We start from the raw sequence: 27973 nt of genomic DNA on the forward strand, positions 1-27973 counted from the left end.
CCATTTTTTTCATTTCTCTCTTCTCTGAATTTTGTGCAGTTCTGTTGTCACACTTATTTTAGAATTCCATTCAGACTTATCTGTGCTGTGTTTTTTCACTTTTATTTACTTATTCATCTATTTATTTCTCTGAAAAGGAGAGAGAGGGAGAGGGAGAGGAAGAAAGTCGATTGATCTTTCATCCATGGTTCACTCCGTGGAGCAGGCTGAAGTTAGGAGGCCAGCACCCCACCCTAGTATCTGACACAGGTGGCAAGGACCTGAGGGCTTGGGTGGGTGTGTCCAGGGTGTGCATTACCAGGAAGCCGGGTCAGCAGTGGAGGAGCTGACATAGATGCAGGCATCCCAAATGTTGCCGTAACTGCTGCCCTCATCTGCAACGTTTTCAAACTTATCTCCTCTTACTGCTTTCTTCTGGTTCCTCTGAGTATTATATGTGTTATATAATATATATTACATAATATATTATACACATTCATGCATATATTATACATATGCGTGTGTGTATATATACACATATAAAATTTATTGCCAACTATTTGTTGCATAGTTTTACAAATTTAAATAAAATATTGGAATATTACCTCTTCTTACCTTCCTGTTTATAACAAAACTGTCTTAAATATATTTAGAACAATATAGAACATGCTGAAAATTTTCATTTCAAACATCAGACATCGTTGGAAAACTCAAGAGGAGAAATTTCATTGTGTCACCCACATTTCTGCTTACTGTGTACTTTCTTCCCGATGTTCCAAGGTTATTTTTTCAAATGATTCCTTTCTTTTTGGAGAATTTCTTTCCAACACTCTTGTAGGGTAGCCCTGCTGGAGACACAGTCTTGTAGTTTCCCCTTTCTTGGTAACGTCTGATTTATCCCTCGGTGCCTGAAAGACGTCTCCCCTGGACACAGGATGCGGGGTTGACAGTGCTTCTCTTCGGCTGCCATAGTTGCGCCACCTCCTTCTGCCGGCCCCAGGGTTGAGGGAAGTCCTCTGTCCTTCAAGCTGTTCTCGCCACATGCACTGTCATTTCTCCTTTGTTGTTCAAAGGTTTCCAACTTGTCTTCCGTGTTTCGAAATGCGATTGTGATTTATCTTGGTGTGGGTTTACTGGGATTCACCTCTGCAGAGACCCCTGGCTTCCTTGACTTCAGGGCTGGAATCCTTGGCCACACGTGGGAAGTTTTTAGTCATTACTTCTTTTCATTCTTTCCCAGCCCTGCCTTCTTGTGCTCTCCTTCCAGGACCTGCTAACACAGGGCCCAGGGGGCCCGGAACCCTGCCATCCACCACCCATCCATTTTCTCTTTTCTGTTCAGACTGGGAAATACACCGCTCTCTGTTCAAGCTCACTGACCACTTCCCCTGTTCCCGCCATCGGCTATGGAGCTCACCATTAAGTGTTTTTTTAATTTCAATTACTTTTCAGCTGTAAGGTTTTCATTTGGTTATTTCTATTAGCTTTTTGTTACTTTAACTAAATAGCTGAGGGGAGCTACTAAAGATGAAAGAAGGTTTATTTCAGTTTAACGTTTTGGAGGTCCATAGGCCAAGACTGGGCAGACCCATTGGTCCAGGCATCTAGGGAGGCTGGAAGACAGTGGTGGACAATCACAAGAGGAGCCAGGGAGCAGACAGACCCAGCGAGCACTCTCCATACATCTCACACACACACACACACACACACACACACAGTAGCTTCCTCCTAGTCACCTAATCTAATACAATGCTTTCCCAAAAACCCCACCTTCAAATACCATGAAGTGGACCAAGCCTCCACCCTCAGTCCATCAGCATTAACACCAAACCAGGAGTCACTAAGATTCTGAAGTTTGCACATCTGCATGATCTGGGGGACTCGAGTCCCATTAAATCCAGGACATTCTTCTTTATGTCTTCTATTTCTTCATTGAAAATTTCTATATTTCTCACTTACTTCAACCAAGTTTGTAATTGCTTACTGAAACATTTTTATGATGACTGCTTTAAAATCCTATCAGATAATTCAAACCACTTTGTCATCTCAGTGTGGGTATCCACTGGTTATATTTTTAATTACACGAGATCTTCCCATGTTTGTGTGATTAATGATTTTTGAGAGAAGCTTGGACATTTTGAATGTTATGTACTGAGACTGTGGATCTTGTTAAACTTTCTGTTCTAGGCAGCTTCCTCTGACAGTGGTCTAAGAGGAGGCTAGGAGGAGGGCGCCATCTGTTCCTGCCAAGTGGGCACGGAACTCCAGGCCCAGGCACAGCTGCCACTGACGTTGTGGGAAAGCTGGACACAGGTGGGGGCTCCATCTCCCCATCAGGCCCCCACTGACCCCACGGTGGGTTGGGGGTGGCTCCGTCACAGAGGTGGGGGTGGCTCTGTCACAGAGGTGGGGGTGAGGGAGAGTGGCTCCATCACCGAGGTGGGGGTGGGGGTGGCTCCATCACGGAGGTGGGGTGAGTGGCTCCATCACAGAGGTGGGGTGGGTGTGGCTCCGTCACGGAGGTGGGGGTGAGTGGCTCCGTCACAGAGGTGGGGTGAGTGGCTCCGTCACGGAGGTGGGGTGAGTGGCTCCGTCACGGAGGTGGGGTGGGGGTGGCTCCGTCACAGAGGTGGGGTGGGGGTGGCTCCGTCACGGAGGTGGGGTGAGTGGCTCCGTCACGGAGGTGGGGGTGAGTGGCTCCGTCACGGAGGTGGGGTGGGGGTGGCTCCGTCACAGAGGTGGGGTGGGGGTGGCTCCGTCACGGAGGTGGGGTGAGTGGCTCCGTCACGGAGGTGGGGTGGGGGTGGCTCCGTCACGGAGGTGGGGGTGAGTGGCTCCGTCACGGAGGTGGGGTGAGTGGCTCCGTCACGGAGGTGGGGTGGGTGTGGCTCCGTCACGGAGGTGGGGTGAGTGGCTCTGTCACAGAGGTGGGGTGGGTGTGGCTCCGTCACGGAGGTGGGGGTGAGTGGCTCCGTCACGGAGGTGGGGTGAGTGGCTCCGTCACAGAGGTGGGGGTGAGTGGCTCCGTCACAGAGGTGGGGTGGGGGTGGCTCCGTCACGGAGGTGGGGTGGGGGTGGCTCCGTCACAGAGGTGGGGGTGAGTGGCTCCGTCACGGAGGTGGGGGTGAGTGGCTCCGTCACGGAGGTGGGGTGAGTGGCTCCGTCACGGAGGTGGGGGTGAGTGGCTCCGTCACGGAGGTGGGGTGAGTGGCTCCGTCACGGAGGTGGGGTGAGTGGCTCCCTCATGGAGGTGGGGGTGAGTGGCTCCGTCACGGAGGTGGGGTGAGTGGCTCCGTCACGGAGGTGGGGCAGTGCTGGTAAAATCCTGATCCGCACTAGGCTCCTCTGCCACCACCCCAGTGGGGAAAGGCAGACATGCTCAGTGGGAGTCTCACCGCCTCTGAGGTCTCGGCTGAAGCACCCTGGGGGAGGCTGTGACAGCGAGTGTGGGCGTCTAGGCTCTCCACCTGACCCCTGCTGCGTGTGTAGGGCAAGGTCTGGGCCAGCCCATCAGGCTGCCCCCAGCCCCAAGTGAACAGATAAGATGCCTGGGGCCAGCCTCGTGGCGCAGTGGATTAGGCTGCGGGCTGTGACCCAGCATCCCACATCAGGGCACGGTTCTAGTCCTGGATGCTCTGCTTCCACCCAGCTCTCTGCTAATGCGCCTGGGAGGGAAGCAGGTGATGGCTGACTGCCTGGGCTCCTGCCACCCACGTGGGACACCAGAGTTACAGGCTCCTGGCTTTGACCTGAACCAGCATGTGGAAGATCTCTCCCTCTCTCTCTCTGACCTTTCAAATAACTAAACAAACCTTTAAAAACAACAAAGATGTGTGAATCTCCACAGGTGAGCACGGAGGGGGCAGGTTTCCCCCAGCAGATGAAACCCCTGGCCCTCCTCCTGGAGACCCTCACCCCATCCTCTGCGGTCGCCTGGCTGCCAAAGCACACCCAGGTCTCTGAGCCAAGCCCCCAGGTTCCAGGCAGGCCAGAATCCCTGGGGAGGGAGGGAAGGTGGGGGGACTGCCCCACCCCTGGGGTTATCTGAGGAAGCCCACTGTGGCAGGGCAGGGCCTTCCTCTTGCTTCGTCATCTCTGCTTCCCAACTCCAGGAGGGCCCACAACACACGGAACAAGCACGCTTTTATCTGCCATCCCATGTGCTACGAACGCAGGACGGAGCAGGCCTGGGAAAGCAGTGTGCTCACCGCTTCTGGAATGATCTCTCCCACGGAGTCTGCAGCGCCCTCACCTGACACGGAGAAGTCCCCCAGGCCCCATTCGCCTAGCCACGCCTCTGTGGCAGCCAGGAAAGAGAGGCAGGGCTGACTTCAGGATGAGAATAAAAATGGCCACGAAAACGCAGGCCCCAGTCACCTAAGCTGAGCAAACGCAAAAAGTGACAGCAGGCACGGTGCAATGACAGGGTTGCCTGCAGTCACCCGGGGGTGGGGGGCAAGGTGTGTCTGGCCCACACGCTGTCCGCTAAGGCGTCTCACTCTGATGATGCATGAAATTAGCCACCCTGCAGAGCTGCGCCCACATCCACGCCAACCGGCAACGTGGCCTCCTCTCATTACCCTGCCTGCCACACAGCCACCTGGAGGCGTGTGATTGATGACAACCTCATAAACCTGGGGGAACGGGCCGTCCTGGTGCCCTGCAAGAGCGAAGCTGCCACTCACAGTCGCATTAATCATCACGTGTCGATGCTGGCTTCCCCGCAGTCACGCCTTGGTGGGCCACCCCACGGCCTCTAAGATGTGACACAGTTTCTGGGACAGCCGCACCTGCTGCGCTCAGGGACACTGCGTCCCGAACTTCAAAGCAAGGTCAGGGTTCATCTCTAATTATCCCACTATGTCCTGGCTCTGACACCCACTAATGGGGCGAAGAAAGGGAGCGGGGGTGTTTACATCAGGAGCAATATTAGACGTGGGGCGCTGGCCTGATTCATTTTGCAGCTTTGGTTTTTCTTTTTATTTGCTCATAATTTTCTACACTACTGCTTCCAATTTGATACAGTCTGGGCCTGAGATGACAGTAAGAATGGGATAACAGATGACGAGCTCACAACAGCAAACACAATCACACTCACCCTGCGTGTATGCACAATCAATATGTCACTCGGAAGAGGGGATCACTGGCCGCTAGGCAGAGCAGGGAATGTAAAATGTCACAGGATTCAAGACGCACTTCTTCTGTGCTTGGGAGCTGTCACCAGAGCGGCCTTGCTCATCTGGAAGGGAAACCAGGCTTAATGTTTCATAAGCAGTTGCCTTAAACTAACAAAGTAGGAACCCAAAGGGAGATTGGGGAGAATTTCCATGGGATCTCTGGCTCTACCTGGCAGGGGTGCTACGGGCTGGGCTGGGCTGGGCTGGGCAGGTTTTGTACTAACTCGGAGCCAGAACCCCACGGGCCACATTTTGAGTCACACAGTCATTACGTTACCATTACACGCAGCAGCATGAGTGACTTGGAGCTGGTGCTCCCGTGGGCTCATGGGACTGTCATAGAAATGGATCACAAAGACTCAACCTCACAATACCCAAATTTATAACCCAGAAAATCCATGCACAGATCCCTGAATTATAAAACCATTAAACTTCAGTTACGAGGCTCAGTAGGACAAGGGGCCAGTCCATTTACTTGAGATGTTGTGATCAACAAAGCTACCATATAGAAACATGCATGTCACCATTTCTGTGTGTATGTATCGACTATTATGAAAACTCTTAAACAAGTTCTTTAAACATGAGCTTTCTTTGCTGGGAAACATTTCCGCAAGCTGTTAGAAGTCAAATCTTATTCACACTAAACCCTAACTTTAACTGCCCTGTGAGCGGCTTGCTTGCTTGCTTTCTCTCTCTCTCTTGCACTCCTTCCTTCCTTCCTTCTCTGTCTCTCTCTCTTTCTTTCTTTTTTAAGTTGAGCATTTATTCCCAATCCATTAGGAAAAAAGTCCATTTTATGTGGCTACACAACCCTTTACTTCATTTCTTCTGAAGAAAAGTAAAAAAGACTAGACTAAAATCAGACAGGCATTTAAAAATCCTTAGACTAGGAGTCCAAAAACAAACTGCACATGCTTCATTTTTCCAAAAGAATTAGTTTTTGTACAAAATACAATTTTATAGTATAAACAAGGACTGCTGTATACACACTTAAATTAGAATTCTCGTATCTGCTGGACCTCCAATTTGTCTCCAGCACAAAGTATACTTGCATCCATGATCTAAGAATCTGAGAAGGCAGATGTCTTAGAAGAAGTTTTAACCCTAACACAACTGGAAAGGTGGCTCTGATCTTTGCTGGAACAGCACTTTCGCTTGAAGAATTCGCCCTACTGAAACAGAGCAGGCTTCGGGCTCCATGGTGATGTCACCAGGGAGGATGCTGGCATTTGTCCCAACCGCTCCGCTTCTGATCCAGCTTCCTGCTCCCTGCCAACGCGTATGTGAAAGGCAGCAGATAATAGTTCAAGTACACAGATTTTTGCCGCCTACACAGCAGGCCCAGATTAAGTTCTAGATTCCTGGCTGTGGCTTAGTCTGACCCTGGGGAGTAAATCGGTGGATGGAAGATCTCTTTCTGTCTTTCTCTCTTTCTCACATTCTGATTCTCTCTCTCTTCTGCTTTCACATACAAGGAAAATACATTTTTCAATGATTTTTTTTTATTTATTTGAGAGGCAGAGTTACACACAGAAAGAGCGAGAGATGGAGAGAAAGGTCTTCCATCTCCTGGTTCACTTCCCACATGGCCGCAAGGCCAACTTTAGCCCATCAGGAGCCAGGAGCCAGGAGCTTCTTCTGGGTCTCCCATGTGGGTGCAGGGGCCCAAGCACTTGGACCATCTTTCCTTGCTTTCTCAGGCCATAAGCAGAGAGTTGGATCAAAAAGGAGCAGCCAGGACACAAACCAGAGCCTTATGGGATGCCGGCGCCACAGGCAGAGGCTTCACCTACCATACCACAGTGAAAGCCCCAGGAAAATGGATTTTTAAAAGTTACATTTGCATGTGTGTATGTACCACTTTGTGTATGTATATACATACACATGCACAAAGACATTCACGTGTACTAGGGTTTTTTTTTTTTTTTTTTTTTTTTTTTTTTTTTTTTTTTTTTTTTGACAGGCAGAGTGGACAGTGAGAGAGAGAGACAGAGAGAAAGGTCTTCCTTTGCCGTTGGTTCACCCTCCAATGGCCGCCGCGGCCGGCGTGCTGCGGCCAGCACACCGCGCTGATCCGATGGCAGGAGCCAGGAGCCAGGTGCTTTTCCTGGTCTCCCATGGGGTGCAGGGCCCAAGCACCTGGGCCATCCTCCACTGCACTCCCGGGCCACAGCAGAGGGCTGGCCTGGAAGAGGGGCAACCGGGACAGAATCCGGCACCCCGACCGGGACTAGAACCCGGTGTGCCGGCGCCGCTAGGCGGAGGATTAGCCTAGTGAGCCGCGGCGCCGGCCGTGTACTAGGGTTTTTAATATGAAAAATAAATGACTTGGGGGCCAGTGCTGTGGCTCATTGGGTTAAGCCACCGCTTGTGATGGCAGTATCATTTATGAGCACCAGTTCACGTCCTGGCTGCTCCATTTCTGAACCAGCTCCCTGCTAATGTGCCTGGGAAAGCATCAGAAGATGGCCCAAGTGCTTGGGACCCTGTAATCCATCGGAGAGACTAAGAAGAGACTCCTGACTCCTGGCTTTGGCCTTGGCCATATCAGGTCGTTGTGGCCATTTGGGGGAATGAGCCAACAGATGCATGCTTGCTCTCTCTCTCTCTCTTTCTAACTCTGCCTTTCAAAGAAATACACACATACATACATAAATACAAATAAATTGAATGTATTTGCGATTTGCTAAACAAATTATATGCATATGTAGATGCATACATCAAATATCACATAGTGTCTATAGAATCCTCTATAGATATTTGTACCTACAGAAAATGACTTCTATTTTTGTCTTCTATTTTTTCTGGATTCCCAGCAACTCTTGGACACCCTTCTACTGCTTGAGGACTGAACTGTTTTCTACTACTCTCTGCCCAAGGTAGAATCCAGCAAGCCCCCTTCCCTGCCTCCTTTGCAGCTAGGACACAAGTGTGTAACTGGTTTCCACCAAAGACCCTCACGCAAGACTTCAAAGAGGAAGGCCGGAATGGGCTCAGAGAGGGGTGGCGTTTGCTGGTCAGGGTGTGGTCGGGCCAGCCTCCCTCACACTTGAAGCTGAGCTTGTGACTCTGGCCCCAGCGCCTGCACTGGATGCGGTGTCAGCTGAGACGAGCCCCGGTGGAGCCCAGGGCGGCATCACGGCGTCACAGGCTCCCTGGTGGCAGCGGCGGCTGCTGCAGCAGCATTTTCTCATCAGGGCAGGCCTGCAGCATGTCTGCCCATCGCTACTCAAAGCACAGCTCCAAACCCAATTCTCCGGCCCCCAACACTTCCGTGAGCTGCTCGGTCTCCTTCTAGAAACTCTTCCAGTGCCTGGAAAGACGTCCATGATACACAACCCTGGACTCTCCAACTGCGCCCCTGAAGGCCACCATTCAGGCCTTCGGAACTCAAGACAGAGACGCGTGCTCAAGTTCTGCAGGCTGCTGCCGCCTGCTGGCCCCTGGGCCCCTTGAAGCAGCGTGGCCAGCTCTGCACAACAGCACGGGGCTGCACAATGCTGCTGGCACATTTTATCCCATCACACCCTTGTGGTCTTATAAAAACAAATAAGAAAAGATATCAAAATGTTGATATTTGTAACAAGACTATGATGAGGTCTTAAGTGCTTAATAAAATTGAAACAAAGAAATCACTGGGGCACTACAAGGAGAAGCCTTGATTTGCTGCTCATGGGAGGGAAGCAGGCAGACTTGGGGTTCAAGTGCAAAGTCTGAGAACAAATTGCAAGAAGGGGAATGAGATACCAGACTAACTTAGGCCTCTGAGATGCGATCACCTGAGAGAGTGTATGCCTGTTATTCACTTGTGCGTATTTAACTTTTGAATGGCTCTTGAGAAACACATTGTGTGTGAAGGCACAGGGGACTGTTCATATATTCTAAAGTAAAATAAGTAGAATGCAGGAGAGAGCGCCTAGGTGGAGGCCAGATTTAAAACAGAGATGCATGTGCGTGTGCTGTGAGACACTCTGCATGGACACCTGCCAACTCTAGAAAGGTGCTAACTCTGTGGGTAGAGAGGGTAAAGGAATTTCACTTGCTATTTCACATAGCCTTGGATGGTTAGAAATTTTGCAACACATAAGTGTTACATACTGTTAGAATCATCAAAAACCTTAAAGGGATATCCACAGTGAAGCAAACACACAAGCTTTTAAAGTGTTTGAGACATGGAGCCAATATGTAGGGGTGAGGCCCAGCCCCTGGGTCTCTGTCATCTCCCTGACCCTTCCCCAGGTTGCCTGCGGTCTGGTGCTGCCAGGCCACCTCCTAGGCCTTACACCTCGCCACCTAAAACCAGAAGGTTGGCACACACTACTACGTGTGGTCTTCCGGAATTCTTCCCAACAGAACGAGGACTCAGCCCACAACCCAGGCTGAAGCAGGTCACCGCCCCAGGCAGGTGCTCCCCTCCACAGAGCTGAGTGTGGACCCTAACAACGTGGAACGGCGGCAGCTGGACGGACCATCCTGCTTAGGTGGGATCTGGCCTCACAGAGAGCACAGAGAAACAGGTGAAGTCGGCTCCACTCCACGCCCACAGTGAGGGGAGGCAGCCTCCCAGCCACTCAGGAAGGGGATACACAGCACACAAAAAAACCCAAGGACAGAGAGGAAGCTTTCTATCCTAGTTCTTTGCAGGGAGACAGCTTATCTTCCCCCCCAAATTCTAACAGTTATTGTATGTTCCTTGTAAATAAAAGGACTTCCTGAATCCAAGTGGTTATCAAAATAGAAGGATGGGGGTAAGAGGGTAATGCTGTCTCACTTTGTAAAATGTGTCTTTGGCAGGGCTCCTGGGATGTGCTTCTTCAGGAGCAAGTGAGGTTCACAGCACCTGGGCTCCGGGGTGGGGGGGGGGGGGGAGACATGTGATCCATGCCTGCAGCGGCAGCAGCCCTGTTGGCCGCTGGAGTTCAAGCTCACGGTTTGCATGCTAAGGAAGACCACTTCAGTCCTCTGCATCTTTCTGTTTGTTTCAGTTTACAAGTAAGAAGCGAAAGTTCTCTTCTGTTTCTTTTTAACCCTACTGTAGGGGCAAGAACTGAACCAGGAAGCCTGAAATCCAAGTTCTCACTGAGATGCCTCTCCCTGGTGGCCTGTGGCCCCTGCTCCCTGCGTGCCTCTCCCTCTGCTGTGGTTTCAGCATCTTCACTCTCCAGAACCTGTGAAAACAGGGCTCAGTGGCTGGGCTCTCGTGGTGACCACAGAAATGCCACTGTTGGAATGAGGAAGCAGCAATACCCTGCAGTGGCACTCCCGGCTCACACGCAGGAGTGGCAGTGGTGGGGGTAGGAGGAATGGTGAGCTCAACTTTAGGTTCTCACCCACTGTTCATTTACTCTGCACCACGCAACAGCCCCTGCGATGCTGCTGCTTCAGAGGCATTGCTGGGAACTGCCCGGCATCAAGCATCAAGAGACTGGAAGAACAGGTTGTATAAATGTTTTCAAGATTTACTTATTGGGACCAGTGCTGTGCAGTAGTGGATAGAACTGCTGCCTGAAGTGCCAGCATCCCATATGGGCACCGGTTCAAGTCCTGGCTTCTCCATTTTCAATCCAGCTCTCTGCTATGGCCTGAGAAAGCAGCAGAAGTTGGCCCAAGTGTTTAGGCCCCTGCACCTGCATGGGAGACTCAGAAGACACTCCTGGCTCCTGGCTTTGGATTGGTGTAGCTTCAGCCATTGCAGCCATCTGGGGAGTGAGCCAGTGGATGGAAGTGTCTGTCTGTCTGTCTGTCTGTCTCTCTCTCTCTCTGCCTCTCTGTAATTCTTTCAGACAAATAAATAAATATTTTTAAAAATATATATAGGCCGGCGCCGCGGCTCACCAGGCTAATCCTCCACCTTGCGGCACCGGCACACCAGGTTCTAGTCCCGGTCAGGGCACCGGATTCTGTCCCGGTTGCCCCTCTTCCAGGCCAGCTCTCTGCTGTGGCCAGGGAGTGCAGTGGAGGATGGCCCAAGTGCTTGGGCCTGCACCCCATGGGAGACCAGGATAAGTACCTGGCTCCTGCTATCGGATCAGTGCGGTGCGCCAGCCACAGCGTGCTGGCCGCGGCGGCCATTGGAGGGTGAACAAACAGCAAAGGAAGACCTTTCTCTCTCTCTCTCTCACTGTCCACTCTGCCTGTCAAAAAAATAAAAAATAAAAAAAATATGTACTTGGGCCAGCACTGTGGCTCAATAGACTAATCCTCCACCTGCGGCGCTGGCACCCCGGGTTCCAGTTCCGGTCAGGGTGCCGGATTCTGTCCCGGTTGCCCCTCTTCCAGTGCAGCTCTCTGCTGTGGCCCGGGAGTGCAGTAGAGGGTGGCCCAAGTCTTTGGGCCCTGCACCCACATGGGAGACCAGTAGAAGTACCTGGCTCCTGGCTTCGGATCAGCGCAGCGTGCCGGCTGCAACACACCAGCCGTAGCGGCCATTGAGGGGTGAACCAACAGAAAAGGAAGACCTTTTTGTCTGTCTCTCTCTCTCACTGTCCACTCTGCCTGTCAAAAAAAAAAAAAATATGTACTTACTTATTCGAAAGGTAGACTGAGACAGAGAAGAAAACAAAGAGAGGTCTTCCATTCACTTGCTCACTCTACAAACAGCCAGAGAGGCCAGGTCTAGGAGCCCAGATTTCCATCCAGATCACCCACATAGGTGGCAGGTGTCTCCCACATGGGTGGTGGGAGCACAAATACTTGGGCCATCTTCCGCTGCCTTCTCAGGTGCACCAGCAGGGAGCCGGATCAGAAGTGGTGCAGCCAGTACGCAAAGCTGTGCTATGACATGGGGTGCTGGCACCGCAAGTGGCAGCACCACGACGCCAGCCTGGTTCAGTGTTTCTTCCTTTGCTCCCTCCCTGCTGTGGCCCCGTCACTCTGCAGGTGACTCGCCCAGTGGCTTCCGCTGTCGTGGGGCTCTGCTGCCACCCTTTCCTCTGTCCCTTGGGTCCTGACGGCGGTGACCACCTCCCACTGAGGTCCTTTCCAGGTCCTGCTTCTTCCCTTCATGATACTCACCTCTTCCTTGGACCCTGCTGGGCGAGTTCTGTTTCAAGATTCCAGTAGTACATCTGCCATCCTTTGGCTACAGAGTTCTCCTTCTCCCTCCCCAGCAGGTAATGCCAACAGTCTCTGAAACTGTGTGCCCCTTATCCACTGCAACTAGAGTAAGAGCCCCATGGTGCCAGGAGCGGGAGTGGAGCTCACACCTCGAGTGTGTGGGCAGCTGCCTAGACAAGACACCAAGAGCAAATATTTCTAACCAACGGCAAGGGTCACAGAAGAAAGCTGCTGGGCATCTCTGGTCACAGAAACCACAGCTATCATCGTTTGCTCATTCCACAAAGTTTCTCTGAGCACTTACCAAATGCCAGGAACTTCACTAAGTATAGCAGGCTGACTAGTGGCTCCAAGGAAGACGACTTGTCTTCTATACCCAGAACCTATGGGTACTATTTTACATGGAAAACAGGTGTGAGTTAAGATGTGGAGAGGAAGGTTTGTCCTGAATTACATAAGTGGGCCCTAAATCTGATGACAAGCATCCTTGGAGGGGAGGGGAAGATGTGACGGAAGACGACGTCACACTGGGGACTACTGAGCCGGGACAGGAGAGATGCAGCCACAAGCCGAGGCACACCTGGGCCCACCAAAGGCGGAGAAGGCAAGAGAGCTTCCTCCACTAGCGCCCTTGCAGGAACAGCTGATCTGGGCCTTCGGGTTTCCAGGACCACGTGAGAAGACACACACGGTGAGTGAGGCCCCCAGTGTGTGCATTTTGTTACGGCAGCTGTAGGAAATGCACACTCAAGATATTGCACATACAGTGGGGATCAAAAAAGACACACCCCCTGCCCTCCTGGAATCCAGAGTCTATGGAAGCAAACAGACCCCGAACACAGGAATAAAAATGCACCCGCATGGGAGACCAGGAGAGGCACCTGGCTCCTGGCTTCAGATCAGCGTGGTGCGCCGGCCGCGGCGGCCATTGGGGAGTGAACCAATGGCAAAGGAAGACCTTTCTCTCTGTCTCTCTCTCTGTCCACTCTGCCTGTCCAAAAAAAAAAAAAAAAAAAAAAAAAAAAAAAAAAACAAAAACAAAAACAAAAACATCGTGACAAATCCAAGTAGGGGAAGGGCTGTGTAAGACAAGGAAGATGAAGACAGCCTGCCTCCCTCTGGGAGCAAGGCTTTGTGAAGAGATCAGCTCGAGCGCTCACTTGAACAGTGAGAGGTGCTGTGGTGTGCGCGCCTGTGGTGCATCCGCACCCAAATGCAGTTTGACCCCCTTGGTGCAGTAGTAGGAGGGTAGAGACAACCTGCTTTAAGTTTCCTCAATGTCTTTTCACAGCCTGCAAGCTCATTTATTGTTGGGTAACAGTGTTCACTGTCTGTACGCACCACAAGCTTATTTACCCAGTCACCTGGTCAAGAACATCTTCAAGTTTTGCCAATTATGAACAAAGTTGCTGTAAGCATCTGTGTGCAGGTCTGGTATAGACATTAGTTTCCAAGTCCTGCCAATAAATACCAGGGCATGTGACTGCTGGTTCATATGGTAAGAGTATTGCTAGTTGGAAAAAGTGTGCTTAGCTTGGTAAAAAGACAACCAAAATGCTTCCCCAAATGGCTATAGCAGTTTACATTCTGATAAGCAGTGAGTGAGAGTCCATACCGCACCACATCCTCCCCAGCATCTGGTGTTCTCGGTGGCCTGGATTTTGACCACCGTAGTAAGTGTGCAGTGGTGCCGCACCATTCTCATTTGAATTTCCCCAGTGACATACGATGTGGAATATCGTTCCATTTGTGTATCTTCACGTGTGCGTCTTCTCTGGTGAAATGTCTGCTAAGGTCTTTGGCCCACTTAACCAGGAAGTTTGCTTTCTTATTGTCGAATCATTAAGAGTTCTTCATGTATTTGGACAATCACGAGATGCCTTTGTGCAAATATTTTCCCCCAGTATTTGCCTTGTCTTTCCCATTCTACTGTCAAGTGTTTGCAGAGCATAAAAATTTCATTTTAATGATGTATGGTTTATCAATTATTTCTTTCATGGATCATGCCTTTGGTGTTATCTAAAAAGACATCGGTAAATACAAGGTCATCTAGACTTCTCCTATTTTTATGGTCTGGAAATGTTATAATTTTACATTTATTTTTGTGATCCACTTTAATTTTTGCAAGGAGTGAAAAATCTGTTGTCTATTTGGGAAGGGGGTATATGGAGGTCCCATTATCCTAGCACCATTAGTTGAAAAGATTACCTTTGTTCCAATACATTGTATTTGCTCTTCTATTAAAGATCAGTTGACTGCTGTTATACCCATCTATTTCTGAGCTCTCCATTCTGTTCCATTCATCTATTTCTTTTATTTTTAAAGATTTATTTATTTATCTGGAAGGCAGAGCTACAGAGAGAGAGAGAAAGAGAGAGAGACAGAGAGACAGAGAGACAACAGAGGTCTTCCATCTGCTAATTCAGTCCCCAAATGGCCACAGCAGCCAGAATTGGGCAGATCTGAAGCCAGGACTAACATGCCATAGCACCAACCCCTCATCTGTCCATTCTTTCACCAGTACACTGCTCTGACTAATGCTGCTCTGTAGTGAGTTTTAAAGTGAGGCCCTGTCAGTCCTCCAGCTTTGTTCTTGACCTTCAACCTTCAGGGTCTTTTTCTTTTCCATATAAACTTCGGAATCATCTTGTCAGTATTCACAGAATAACTTACTGGGATTTTGATTGGGATTTCTCTGAATCTATACATTAACCTGGAAAGAACTGACATGTTGATGACACTGAGTCTTCCTATCCATGAACATGGAATGTCTCTCCATTTTGTTTTTGATTTCTCTCATCAGCGTTTTCTAGGTCTCCACACAAAGAACTTGTGTTTTGTTTGATATATCAAAAGAATTTCATCTTGGGTGGAGTGCCCATGCAGTTGATGGTATGTTTTTAATTTAAAATTCCCTATGTCCATTGCTGGTATATAGGAAAAAGACTGACATCTGTATCTTAACCTTGCTATAACTGCATTATTTGTTTCAGGAATATTTTACTAGTTCTTTAGGATTTTCTATATATATAATAATGCCTTTGCAAACAAAGAGTTTTAGTTCTTCCTTTCCCGTCTGCATACCTTTCCTTTTCTTGTCTTACTACATTATCTAGGACTTCAAGCACAATATAGAAAACAGGTGGTGAGAAAGGACCCTCTTGCTTTGTCTTTCACCTTAGTGGGAAACTTTCAAGTTTAGCACAGTTGAAGTATGATGCAAGCCATCACATTTTGTAACAATGGGCTAGTGTTGTGGAGCAGTGGGTTGAGAAGCCACCAGCAATGCCAGCATGCCAAGTGAGCACCGGTTTAAGGCACAGCTACTGTACTTCTGATCCAGCTTCCTCCTTCTCTACTTGGGAGGGCAATGGAACTAATTGGCTCTGGTGCTTGGTCCCCTGTCACTCATGTGGGAGACTTGGATGGAGACCCAGCCTCTGCCTCAGCCTCAACCATTTCGGTCACAAGGGACATGAACCAGCAGATGGATCACTAGTCACTCCCAGTCTCTCAGAAACTCAACTTCTCAAACAATAAAGCTTTATTTAAGAAAACTGGGACTTTTGTCAATAGTTTTATCTAACTGAAGTTCCCCTCTATGCGTGGGTCAGAGTTATTGTCAAAAATATGTTAGGGGCTGGCACTGTGGTGTAGTGAGTAAAGCCCCAGACTGCAGTATTGGCATCTCAGATGGGTGCCGGTTCAAGTCCTGGCTGCTCTTCTGATCCAGCTCTCTGCCATGGCCTGGGAAGGCGGTAGAAGATGGCCTAAGTCCCTGGGACCCTGCATTTGTGTGGCAGACCCAGAAGAAACTCCTGGTATCTGGCTTCAGATTGGCTCACCTCTGGCCATTGTACCCATTTGGGGAGTGAACCAGTAGATGGAAGACCTGTCTCTACCCTTCTCTGTAACTCTTTTAAATAAAATAAATCTTTTAAAAAAATAGATGTTAGATTTCATCAAATGCTTTTCTGCCCATACTGACATGTAGTTTACATTCTTTGCCCCACTTACAAGATAGATGACATTGCTTCTGTGGGTATACTTTTATTTATACACTGCAGAGGAAGTTGCAACTTTTCTAAACAATATAAAAATGAGGGCCAACACTGTGGCGTAGTAGGTAGAGCCGCCACCTGCAGTGCTGGCATTCCATATGGGTGCTGGTTCAAGTCCCAGCTGTTCCACTAACGATCCAGCTCTCTGCTATGGCCTGGGAAAGCAGTGGAAGATGGCCCAAGTCCTAGGGTCCCTGCACCCACATGGGAGACCTGGAAGAAGCTCCTGGCTCCTGGCTTTGGATCGGCACAGCACTGGCCGTGGTGGCCAGTTGGGGAGTGAACCAGCGGATGGAAGACCTCTCTCTCTCTCTCTGCCTCTCCTTCTCTCTGTGTGTAACTCTTTCAAATATATAGATAAATCTTAAAAAAAATAAATAAACAGAAATAAGCCAGCCACAGTGAATTAGCACCTTTACAATAAGAAGAATGGACATTCCTAGAAGTCAGTACATAGCGGTATCATCTTTTTAATCAAACAGCAACAACATGAGGCTACTTCATAAAGTTCACAGAAAATGGAATTAAAAAATGGTGTCAAAAAGGAAAAAGAAAATGAAAAAATTGAAGGGGCTGGTGTTGTGCAGTAGGTTAAGCCCCCATCCTATACCCTATATATGAGACACCAACATCCTATATCAGAGCACCAGTTTGAGTGCTGGCTGCTCTGCTTCAGATCCAGCTCCCCGCTAAAGTGCCTGAGAAAACAGGGGAAGACATCCCTAGTACTTGGTTTCCTACTTCCCCTTGGGAGACCCAGAGGGCATTCCAGGCTCCTGGCTTCCGCGTAGCCCAGACCCCATCATATGCTGAGCCTACCAGCAGATGGAGGATCTCTCCTGCTATCTCCCCTCTGATGTTCTCACTTTCAATTGTCAATCTTTGTTCAAAACTGAAAAACATGTATAATTACCTCATAATACGACTTTTCCACGAACTTTTTAAAGACACCCCCTCCCTTTGCACAAATTTCAATACTTTTGCTTCAAAAGGAAAAGTTTCTCTAAATTTCATTTCCACAAACATTTAGGAAAACCTCCATCTATTTATAAAGCAAGTCCTGGTACATCCACAGTACCCAAGGCACCTCTGATGCAGTCACTCAGAAATTACTAAAAGATAAACATCAAACAGGATCCGAATGCTAAAGCAAAGATCTGGGGGGCTAAATAAACATGGGAACCACCCATCTACTTTCAGGAATTCAAGTTCATTGAGAAGTCTGACTACAAAATCCCTTGTCTACCACCTCTCCTATTCTCTCTTCAGAACGTGGCTGTCACAACCTTAAAGCTTCAGCTCCTTCTGAATCGCCCAGAGCGTTTCCGCACTCTTTTTCAAACGGGCCTCCTCTCCGGGGGTCAGCTTTATCTTCACAAGATCTGAAATACCGTTTTCTCCCAGGACGCAAGGCACACTGAGGAATACCTCTTCATCGATTCCATACAGTCCCTGGATTATGGTGGACACTGGATGCGTTCTCCTTAGGTTCTTCAGAATGCTTTCTGTTAGATCAGCTACGGAGAGGCCAATGGCCCAAGAAGTGTAACCTTTCATCTTAATAATCTCGTAGGCACTGGCGATCACCTCCCTGTGCACATTCTTCCACTGCTCAGGATCTCGATCCGTTCCGATCTCTGCGTTCAGGTCCTTTAGAGGGACCCCAGCAACGTTCACTCCACTCCACACTGGAACACTCGAGTCTCCGTGCTCTCCAAGAACCCACCCGTGACAGCTTTCAGAGTGGATACCAAGCTTCTGACCGATCAAGAAACGGAAACGAGCAGTATCCAGGTTGCAGCCGCTTCCAATCACGCGGTTTTTAGGGAACGCACTCAACTTCCAGGCTACGTATGTTAAGATGTCCACCGGGTTGGAAACGACGATCAGTTTACAGCTGGGGCTGTACTGGACAATATTGGAAATCATAAACTTGAAGATGGTCACGTTTCGCTGGACCAAGTTAAGGCGCGTTTCTCCTTGCTCCTGGCGCGCGCCTGCTGTGATAATCACCAGGCTGGAGTTGGCAGTGACGAGGTAATCTTTGCTGCAGACAATATTTGGCATTTTCATGAACAGGCTGCCATGCTGAAGATCCATCGTCTCGCCTTTCAGTTTTCTTTCATCGACGTCCACAAGGGCAAGTTCGTCACTCAAGCCTTTTAATAAGATGCTGACTGCGCAGGCCATGCCGACCGATCCGGCCCCAATGATGGAGACCTTATTGTGACAAACCGGCTCTTCCGAGGTGAAATTCTGCATCAGCTCACGCTTCACGGTCGCCATCTTGGACACGGGGGTGAACGGCCAGACGGCTGTGAACGGATGGCCAGCTGCCCGGGGAGGACACACGGCCATTGCTGGGCGCAAGAAACTAGTGCGCACTCTCTGGCCGGCCCGCAGCACTCCCAAGGCCCAGCTCATGGCTGTTCACTCAAGATGAGGGAGAACTCCTCCCGGTACGAAGGAAGATGGCTGCTGGGTCCGTTGACCGTTGGCTGCGGTCTTCCCCCTACCGAGCATGCGCAGGCCTGCCCCCAGCCTATGCGCCTGCGCAGTCTCCACCACCAGCATACTGTGGCTCGTGGGCCTCCGCCAAGTCCTCTGCTGGGCTGCTAGGCCAAGACAGGGAGGGACTTCTTTTCCAACACACGTGTCCTGGACTTAGTTTGACACACGTGTATTTTCTTTAATATCTGATGCATGCAACAGGTCAACCCGGGTCCACTGTGGACTCCTGGGCTTTCCAGACTGCAATGCCTCGCACACCAGCCCCACTCTGGCACGGCCAAGCGAGACCCGCTCTCTGGTCAGGCAGCGGTGGACACACCTCCGTTATTGAACCGCGCTGTCCCTTTCATTTTTGCCACTGATAAGCTTAGAACAAATCCGGCTTGCATTCTCACCGCAGCAGCAGCACCAAGGAGAACCGCACCTTTCACCGTAGGTCTCCCAGCCTTTAGGCGAGACAGGGTCTCCCCAGCCAAAACGAACAGAATCGGGATAATTTCTTCCCCAAGTGTTGGGTAGACTTTACCTGTGAACTCATCTGGTGCTTCCCGTTTTGGAAGGTTGTAATCACTGACCATACTCTTCAACAGATATTGTGCCTTGCTCCTGTGTGAGCCGTGGTGGGTAGTATGTTTACTTATTGTTTCATTGTCTCCACCCAGCGCTCTCATGTGCATGGTGGGGGACCAGGCACCGGAGCCATCTTCAGATGCCTTCCCAGCCACATTACTGGGGAGCTGGATCAGAAGTGCTGGGATGCAGGCATTGCTAGCAGGTTCTCAACCCACTGCACAACAACACTAGCTGATGGCTACAAAATGCTTTGACTTGCATCACACTTAAAATGTGCTAAACTCAAATGTTTCCCACTAAGGTGAGGGACAAAGCAGGAGAGTCCTCTCTCACCACCTGTTTTCTATATCATGCTTGAAGTCCTAGATAATGTAGTAAGACAAGAAAAGGAAAGGTATGCAGACTGGAAAGGAAGAACTGAAACTCTGCTTGCAAAGGCATTATTCTGTGTGTAGAAAATCCAGGGGTCTGGCACTCTGGTGCAGCAGGTTCAAGACCCTGCTGTTCCACTTTCGATCCTGCTAATGTGCCTGGGAAAGCAGGATAGGATGATCCAAGTCCTTGGGCCCCTGCATCCATGTGGGAGACCCAGACAAAGCACCTGGCTCCTGGCTTCGGATCAGCTCAACTCTAGCCATTGTGGCCATTTAGGGAGTGATCCAGACCCCTCTCTCTTTCTGTCTCTACCTCTCTCTGTAACTCTGTCTTTCAAATAAATAAATAAAAAAACTTTAAAAAAAGAAAGAAAATCCAAAAGAACTAGCAAAATATTCCTAAAACAAATAATGCAATTATAGCAAGGTTATAGGATACAAGGTTAAGATATAAATGTCAATCTCTTTCCTATGTACCAGCAATGGACATAGGGAATTTTAAATTAAAAACACACCACCAACTACACGGGCACCCCATGCAAGATGAAATTCCTTTGATATGCCAAATAACACACTTACAAAATCTATGTGGGGAGAGCTAGAAAATGCTGATGAAAGAAAGAAAAACTATATGGAGAGATATTCCACGTTCGTGGGTAGGAACACTCAGTGTTGTCAACGTGTTAGTTCTTTCCAACTTAGTGTATAGATTCAGAGAAATCCCAACCATAATCCCAGTAAGTTATTCTGTGAATATTGACAAGCTGATTCTGAAGTTTATTCGGAGAGGAAAAAGACCTCGAAAAGCCAGAATGCTGAAGGTCAAGAACAATGCTGGAGGACTGAAAGGGCCTCACTTTAGGACTCACTGCTGGGGCCCTGCTGTGGCACAGCGGGTTAACGCCCGGCCTGAAGCGCACCCCATATGGAAGAAGCTCCTGGCTTCGGATCAGCGAGCGCCGGCTGTTGTGGTCATCTGGGGAGTGAACCAGCAGATGGAAGACTTTTCTCTCTCTGTCTGCCTCACTTCTCTCTTTGTGTAACTCTGACTTTCAAATAAATAAATCTTAAAAAAAAAAAAAAAAAAAAAGACTCACTGCAAAGCAGCATTAATCAGAGCAGTTGGTATTGGTGAAAGAAAGGAACATAACAGAGAGCCCAGAAATAGATCCATTTAAAAACATTCAACCGATGTTTGCTGAAAGAGCAAACGCAATGTATTGGAACAAAGAAAATCTTTTCAACCAATGGTGCTAGGATAATGGGACTTCACTGTACAAAAAAAAAAAAAAAAAAAAAAAAAAGTCAACAGATTTTTTCACTCTTCAAAAAAATAAGACAGATCACAAAAATTAACGTAACATTAGAATATTGCCATGTAAGAAAATAAATAAAAGAGCAAAAAAAGAGAGAAGTTACCCTTTTATGGACTTGTTTTTACCGGTTCACTAAAGCGCTAAAATTGCATGAGCTGTTTTCCTCTGCCTTCTGTTTTGCTGTGGCAGTGTTGTTGCTGGTGTTGTTGAGCAGAGCTCTAGAACTGTGGAGCTGGGCCTTGTTTTAAGAAGTGATGAAGATTCCATTTCAGCTTCTTTAAAAATCTGGTTCTATGATCTAGGGTACGTTTAGCATTGCACATTTACATACCGGAACCGTATCTGATTTCTCCGTTTTTTCATATTTGATTTGCTCTCTCTCCTCTCCTATCCATCTTATCAGAGGTTTATCTATTTGATTAGTCTCTCTAAAAATGCTTTTAGTTGATTTTGTCTGAATGTATTGAGTTCTGAGTGCATTCTTCCACATGTCCCTCTTCCTGTGTATTGGGGCTTCCTTTGTGTCTTGTTGGAAATTTGTCCACCTGACGGGTACTTGCTGCATTCTCCGCGTGTGATGAGTGTGCAAAGCTGTGCCTTCACCCGGGTGTACCTCTGGGAACGTGCTTCCTGACACCCGACGCACACGCTGTCACGGCCTCCATCTCGAGGTAATTCATAGTCCCCTTTAATTTCCCTCATAGCCTGGTGCTATTTGGTAGTGTTTTTAAAGCTTCTAGATATATAAGGCCTTCATTTTTGAGAAGGATACAGTGGAACGAGAGCTTCTCCACAGGTTCCCTCCCCAGTGCTCACAGTGGCCAGGGTTGGGCTGGGCTGGGCGTGAAGCCAGGAGCCAGGTCCCCCACATGGGTGGCAGGAACCCAAATACTTGAACCATCACCACTGCCTCCCAGGGGCTGCTTTGGCAGGATGGGCAGTGAGAGCTAGGGTCAGGAATCAAACCCACACCCACCGACAGACAGTTTTTACCATCTAATGCAGCTGAGTCATGGCCAGGACATCGTATGATGTTGATTCTTTTAAACTTACGAAGATTTTAAATGTAAGCAAAGCTTCTGTGGCTGCTGTGGCTCCAATGGCCCCTCCAAAACGGATGTTGACATTTAATTGCTGTATGAAGAGCAGTAAGAGAGGTGGCCGGGCCAGGTAGACACTGCCCTCAGGAATGGACGAGGGCTGTTACCAAAGGAATGCTCTTGTCACCAAAACCAGCTTGCAATGGAAGGGTGAGTTCAGCCTTCCTGCTCGCTCTGTGTGGGCATCGGGCAGCTTCAACCCTTCCGTGCCCTCTGCCATCAGGGCACAGGAAGCCCTCACATGTGAGAAGGCTGTGTCTGTTTCTGGGGTGATGACAGATAAATCGCATCACCATAATTTTCCATATCTTCGCCTCTTCTTTTATGCTTCAACTACTGGTGTTTGGGAGGGACTAATGAAATCTTCCAGTGTGATTTGTGGCGTATTTCTTACTCCAGCATTCAGTTTTTGCTTTATGTGTTTTGAAGCTGCATTGTGTGGACACGCATGTTCATAATCATGCTATTTCCTTATATGTTGTTTTACCAACATACAACATCCTCACTTTTCCCTTTCAATATTTCTATGTTTAAAGATTTATTTATTTGAAAAGTAGAGTTACAGAAAGAAAAAGAGGAAGAGATCTTTCATCTACTGGTTCACTCCCCAGCTGGCTGCCACTGGCCAGGACTGGGCCCGGCTTAGACCAGGAGCCTGGCACTCCAGCACATCTCCCGTGTGGGTGACCAGGACCCAAGCACCTGAGCCATTGTCAGCTGCTTTTCCAGGTGCGCTATCAGGGAGCTGGATCACAAGTGGAGCAGCTGGGGCTCAAACCAGCACCCATTTGGGATGGCAGCATTGCAGACGGTAGCCCAATCCAGTGCACCACAATGCCAACCAGCCCTTTCAATATTTCATACCTTATATTACCACTTCTCTGACATTGCAATTCCTACCCTGGCTTATTTCTGGTGAATATTTTACTGTTCTTCTCTATCTTGAAGCAATATTGCTTTTTATCTTTTTAATTGAATTAGAATCGCTGCCACTGGATTCATGAGTTTAAACTGTTTACAGTTATGTCCTTCCCCTCATATGACCATCCTTCTGCCTTTTGTGTTTTCTTCTCTCAGCTCCTCTTCTCCCTTTCCTTTTTTACATTCGGTGGGACAGGTGGAACTGTCTTTTGCTGGTTTGAACGTTAAACACCCTATTTTCATCCTTAACTCCCTAAGCAGTTAAGAACCATGTCTTTTTTCTCCTCTCAATTTTTTAATCTATCTGTACGTTTTTCCTCCAGAAAAAATTTCAGAAAAACAGACAAAGTCCAAGCCAAATGAGAGAAAGAAGGAAAGGAGGGAGAAAGAGCCTGGTGTGAAACAAGGGAGAGGGAAATGGACACGAAGAAGCTACTGAGGACCCTGCTCGGGGCCAGGAGTCCCCCACGCCTGCGTGCTCATGTCAGGATGGTGAGAGGACTGCGAGAGCCGGCTGCCTGCTAATGCTCCCGGGAAAGCAGCGGAAGATGGCCCAAGGGCTTACACCCACATGGGAGACCCGGAGGAAGCTCCTGGCTCCTGGCTTTGCAACTGCAGCTCCGGCTGTGGTGGCCACTTGGGGAATGAACCAGCAGGTGGAAGTTCTCTGTCTCTGTCTCTCCTTCTCTCTCTGTAATTCTGCATCTCAAGTATAAAAAATAAATCTTAAAAAATAAGACACTGCTCAGGACTCCTGCATGGGAGTTGGGGTCCCTGGGTTTAAGTCTCCTCTCTGCTTCCATATTCCAGCTTCCTTCTGCTCAGCACTCCAGGAGGCACAGGACAGCTCGAGTCTCTGCCACTCAGGTCCCTGCCACCCACGTGGGAGACCTGGACTGAGTTCCAAGCTGCCATCGCCAGCCTGGCCTCTGTGTGGCTCTCGCGGTCATCTGGGGCGAGAAACAGCAGATGGCAGACCTCTCTGTGTGTCTGTCTCTCTCTCTGCTTTTGAGATAAACACAAATCTTAAAAACAAGACAAGGAGTGTACAAAGCAAGGACCACAAAGTAGGGAGGGACAGGCACCCTGGGAGCCCCCAGCAGATAACAGCCCTGCCTGGGAACGAGGGATCCCTGCTGTTCCAGGGGCTCTCTGGGCTGAGATGTCACCGTAGGCACCAACAGCAGAGACCAGACCCTACACTGACTGCCTGCTGGGCCCTGGCTCTCTGCATTCTACAGGCTGTGGACAGAACACTGTAGGGATGGTCAAGGCCATGGTGCTTGCACTCAGCTTTGAGCCACATGTCTAAGCCAGCCCATGGTCTCTCAGTGCACCTGCCCGGCATGGACAGAGTGCCCACCCTGTCCCAACCCCCAGCCTGCATCACTGGGTAACTGCAGACTGCCCTCAGCAGAGCCGCTGCCTGTTTCCCGAGGCCTGCAGATTCGCTCTGCGTCTTAATTTCCTTCTATGCATGATCATACTCACTAACAGAGACGGATCGAGAAAGGAGTCTGCTAGAAATCAAGAGGAAAACAAGCAGTTATCATTGTTTCCAGGGAACTAAAGTGCAACCAGTGAGGCCCACCTCAGGCACCACAGTGTACTGGCTCTCCTTAGTGAGTAGAAACAAAACCATGTCAAATATAAAAAAAATTTTTTTTAATTAAAAAACTTAAAAAAAAAAAAAACGTGGGGACCAGTGGAGGAGATTACCAGCTCTGGCTTTGCAGACAACCACCTCTGTTCCAGCTTGGATTTTTACTGCCGTGGTCACTGAGACCTTGGGAAACCCTGACATTCTCAGAGCCTCTCTGCTCATTTACAAAGCTACTGTGACCACTTCCCAGGGAGGCGGTGAGGGCTCCACAGCACCGTGCACTTCATAAGGGCTCAGAAAGGTCTCTGCTTGGTGTTCTCGCTACTGTTAGCGTGCGCACTAGTCTTTCCGTCAGTGTCACTGAGTTACAGCCTAAACTGATTGCATGAAAGAGACAATGTCACTATTTTCTCCAGCTAGAGGTGTATTTTGATAGCTATTATCTACAGTTAATCAAAGCATGGAAAATGATTTCCAATAGGTACATAATACCCAGTCTACACTATTTAATACTCATTTCTAGAACTGGTTTAAATAGAATTCAAAGCTCTTGCTCCTAAAGATAATTTTATAATTAAGAGATGACAACATCATCTTTATAAATGTCCATGTTACCCTACGGTTTGCTTCATTTACCAATTCCAGATATCTGGTCATATTTTTATTAACTTGTTCATGCATCCATCATTTATGAGCATCTGTTCGCCAGGTCCCTGGCAGAAGGGCATGCCCACAGGAAGGCACTCAGTCACTGTTTACTGAATTTAAAAAACAATTGTGCTTCCAGCTGCCAGTCACGCACACGTGTTTGATTATATTTATAAACACAAGTTTTGTTTTGTTTAAACTCTGCAAAAATCAGCTGACCTGGAGCCAATAAGGATTTAGCTTGCTGAGGATTCTTTTAGAAGATTTTCATTTCATTAAACTTCTCAGATTTATAAGAAGACTCTGAGAGTCCAGATTCTCTGTATAGCAGTCATGGTGGCTAAGGTCACCGAATCATCATATACGTTCCTAGATGGAAGCTGCTCCCTTTGCTATCGGATTGTTCACATGTTCCGCTTCTCCACTTACAGCGAAACGCTCTACAGTGATGCCAGTACCTGTTAGGTTACAGAGGACGCAGCCAATCACTTCCGAGTTTTCCCAAGTCGGGGTGGGGTCTGAGCGTGGGCATCAGCTCGGCTCCAGATCACAGAGCTCAAGCAGTTTATGAGCTGTATACTGTGGAGGCAAATGGGAAGATGACACCTTGTTATCCTTGCCAAGGAGCTTCCTTGAGAAAAAAAAAGTATACACTGGCAAATGTAATTACTCTTGATTTTTATTCCTGCCTTTTTAAATTGCTGAAAAATTGGGGCAGGCATCTAGCCTGGTTGTTAAGGTGCAGCTTGAAATGCGTGCATCCCACGTCTGGAGCACCCGAGTCTGGGAGCTTCGACTCTGACTCCAGCTTCTGGCTAATGCAGCCCTAGGCAGGCAGCAGGTGAGGGCTCAAGGACTTGGGTCGGGGGACCTGGACTGAGCTCCTGGCCGCGGCTCTGCTCTGACCCAGTCCCTGCTGGCAGTTCTGGACACTACCGAAGTAAGCGAGAAGATGGGAGCTATCGGTGTGTATCTGTCTCTGTCTCTTTCTACAAAAACAATTTTTTAATTAAAAATTTACTCATTAAGTAAAAATGCCAAAGTGTGCAGGCGGTGAGGTAGAGAGCGGAGGTGCTGGCACAGGACAGCATGGGCTGCTTGGAAGAAGACAGCAGAAGCTGAGATGTGTTCCATTCTCAGAGCCCTGGAGAACCACGCAGGGCCTGCAGGGGTGGGGGTCCCTGGGCTCAGGGCCCCACCACTGCACACACTGGCTGTGGGGGCATGAGTGACTCTTCTCCCAGAGGCCGTGACTTACTTATTTCACTTCACACTTTGGGAAGGGCCTGCACACTGTTCAAGGATGGAATAGAAACCAACCAACGACTGAGGGTCGTGAGTACATGCCAGCCAAGGACAGCAAGGGGCACGTAGCGGAGGGAACGTAACCTCCAGGTTGCTGTTCTGCACAGTCCCCCGTCAGCATTCTCAAGGTGACAATGACTGCGTTGGACACCAGCGCAGCGGCGGCTAGGGCAGGGAAGGGTGTGGTTGCTCAGGGTAACGTGGGAGGGTCCCTCTGGGGGATGGAGTAGCTGTGCGCTCTGACTGGGGTGATGGCTCCTCGAGTCCACCCATGACTGCAAAGAGATATGCCCAAGAGTGCACACAGGGGCCTGCATTGGGGTGCTGTGGGCTAAGCTGCTCCACTTCGAACCCTGCACCCTGATAAGGCACCTGGCAAAGCAGCAGAAGATGAGCCAGCTGCTTGGGCCCCTTGCACCCGTGTGGGAGACCCGGATGGAGCTCTAGGCTCCTGGTTTTAGCCTGGACTAACCTCAGCCATTGGAACCATTTTGGAAGTGAACCAGTGGATGAAAGATCTCTCTCTCTCTCTCTCTCTCTCTCTCTCCCTCTCCCTCTCTCTCACTCTCTCTCTCTCAATCTCTCCCTCTCCCTCTCTCCCTCTCTCCCTCCCCCTCTCTCTCTCCCTCCCTCTCTCCCTCTCCCTCTCTCTCTGCCTCCCTCTCTCTCTCTCCCTCCCTCTCTCCCTCTCCCTCAATCTCTCTCTCCCTCCCTCTCTCTCTCTCCCCCTCCCTCTCTCTCTCTCTCACCATCCCTGCCACCCCACTCTAATTACGCCACCCGGTCAGGGCGCCGGATTCTGTCCCGGTTGCCCCTCTTCCAGGCCAGCTCTCTGCTGTGGCCCAGGAGTGCAGTGGAGGATGGCCCAAGTGCTTGGGCCCTGCACCCCATGGGAGACCAGGAGGAGGCACCTGGCTCCTGGCTTCGGATCGATGCAGTGCCGGCCGTGGCAGCCATTTGGGGGGTGAACCAACAGAAGAAAGATCTTTCTCTCTGTCTCTCTCTCTCTGTAACTCTACCAGTCAAATACATTTTTTAAAAAAATCCATTAAAAAACCGCTCCAAACAAGGTCTGCAGCTGAGATGAGAGCATCACACTAATGGAAGTTTCTGGGTTTCGATCAATTGCTTTGGCTGCGGAAGCTTCATGAAAGGACCCAACAATTTATGTACTATGTCCCCAGCTCTTTGAGAGCCTTAAACTATTTAACAAATACTTCTTTAAATACGACACCAATGAGCCATCCTCTACCAGCAACTGTCCCAGGAACCAGGAGAACAACCTTTAGCCAACTGAGCAGTTTTCCACTGAGAACAGAGGTGTTGGCACAGGCCATCCATGTGTTCCT

General features: G+C 49.2%; 2 protein-coding genes across 2 annotated transcripts in view; both read right to left on the reverse strand.

Moving 5' to 3' along the window:
- The window catches only part of FSTL4 (follistatin like 4), a 385653-nt gene extending 372506 nt beyond the window's left edge, over positions 1 to 13147 (reverse strand). The window contains exon 1 of the mRNA XM_051844202.2: positions 5078 to 13147. The gene's annotated coding sequence lies outside the window, so the exon portion shown is untranslated. The remainder of the gene's footprint in view (positions 1 to 5077) is intronic.
- Positions 13148 to 16727: 3580 nt separating this feature from the next.
- Positions 16728 to 18919, reverse strand: LOC100338725 (L-lactate dehydrogenase A-like 6B). Its single transcript, XM_002710207.5, has one exon. The coding sequence runs from the start codon at positions 18695 to 18697 to the stop codon at positions 17561 to 17563; it is 1137 nt and encodes a 378-aa protein (XP_002710253.2). The 5' UTR covers positions 18698 to 18919; the 3' UTR covers positions 16728 to 17560.
- Positions 18920 to 27973: the final 9054 nt, after the last annotated feature.

This window comes from Oryctolagus cuniculus, chromosome 6, assembly GCF_964237555.1.
Source record: "Oryctolagus cuniculus chromosome 6, mOryCun1.1, whole genome shotgun sequence".
Taxonomy (NCBI): Eukaryota; Metazoa; Chordata; class Mammalia; order Lagomorpha; family Leporidae; genus Oryctolagus; species Oryctolagus cuniculus.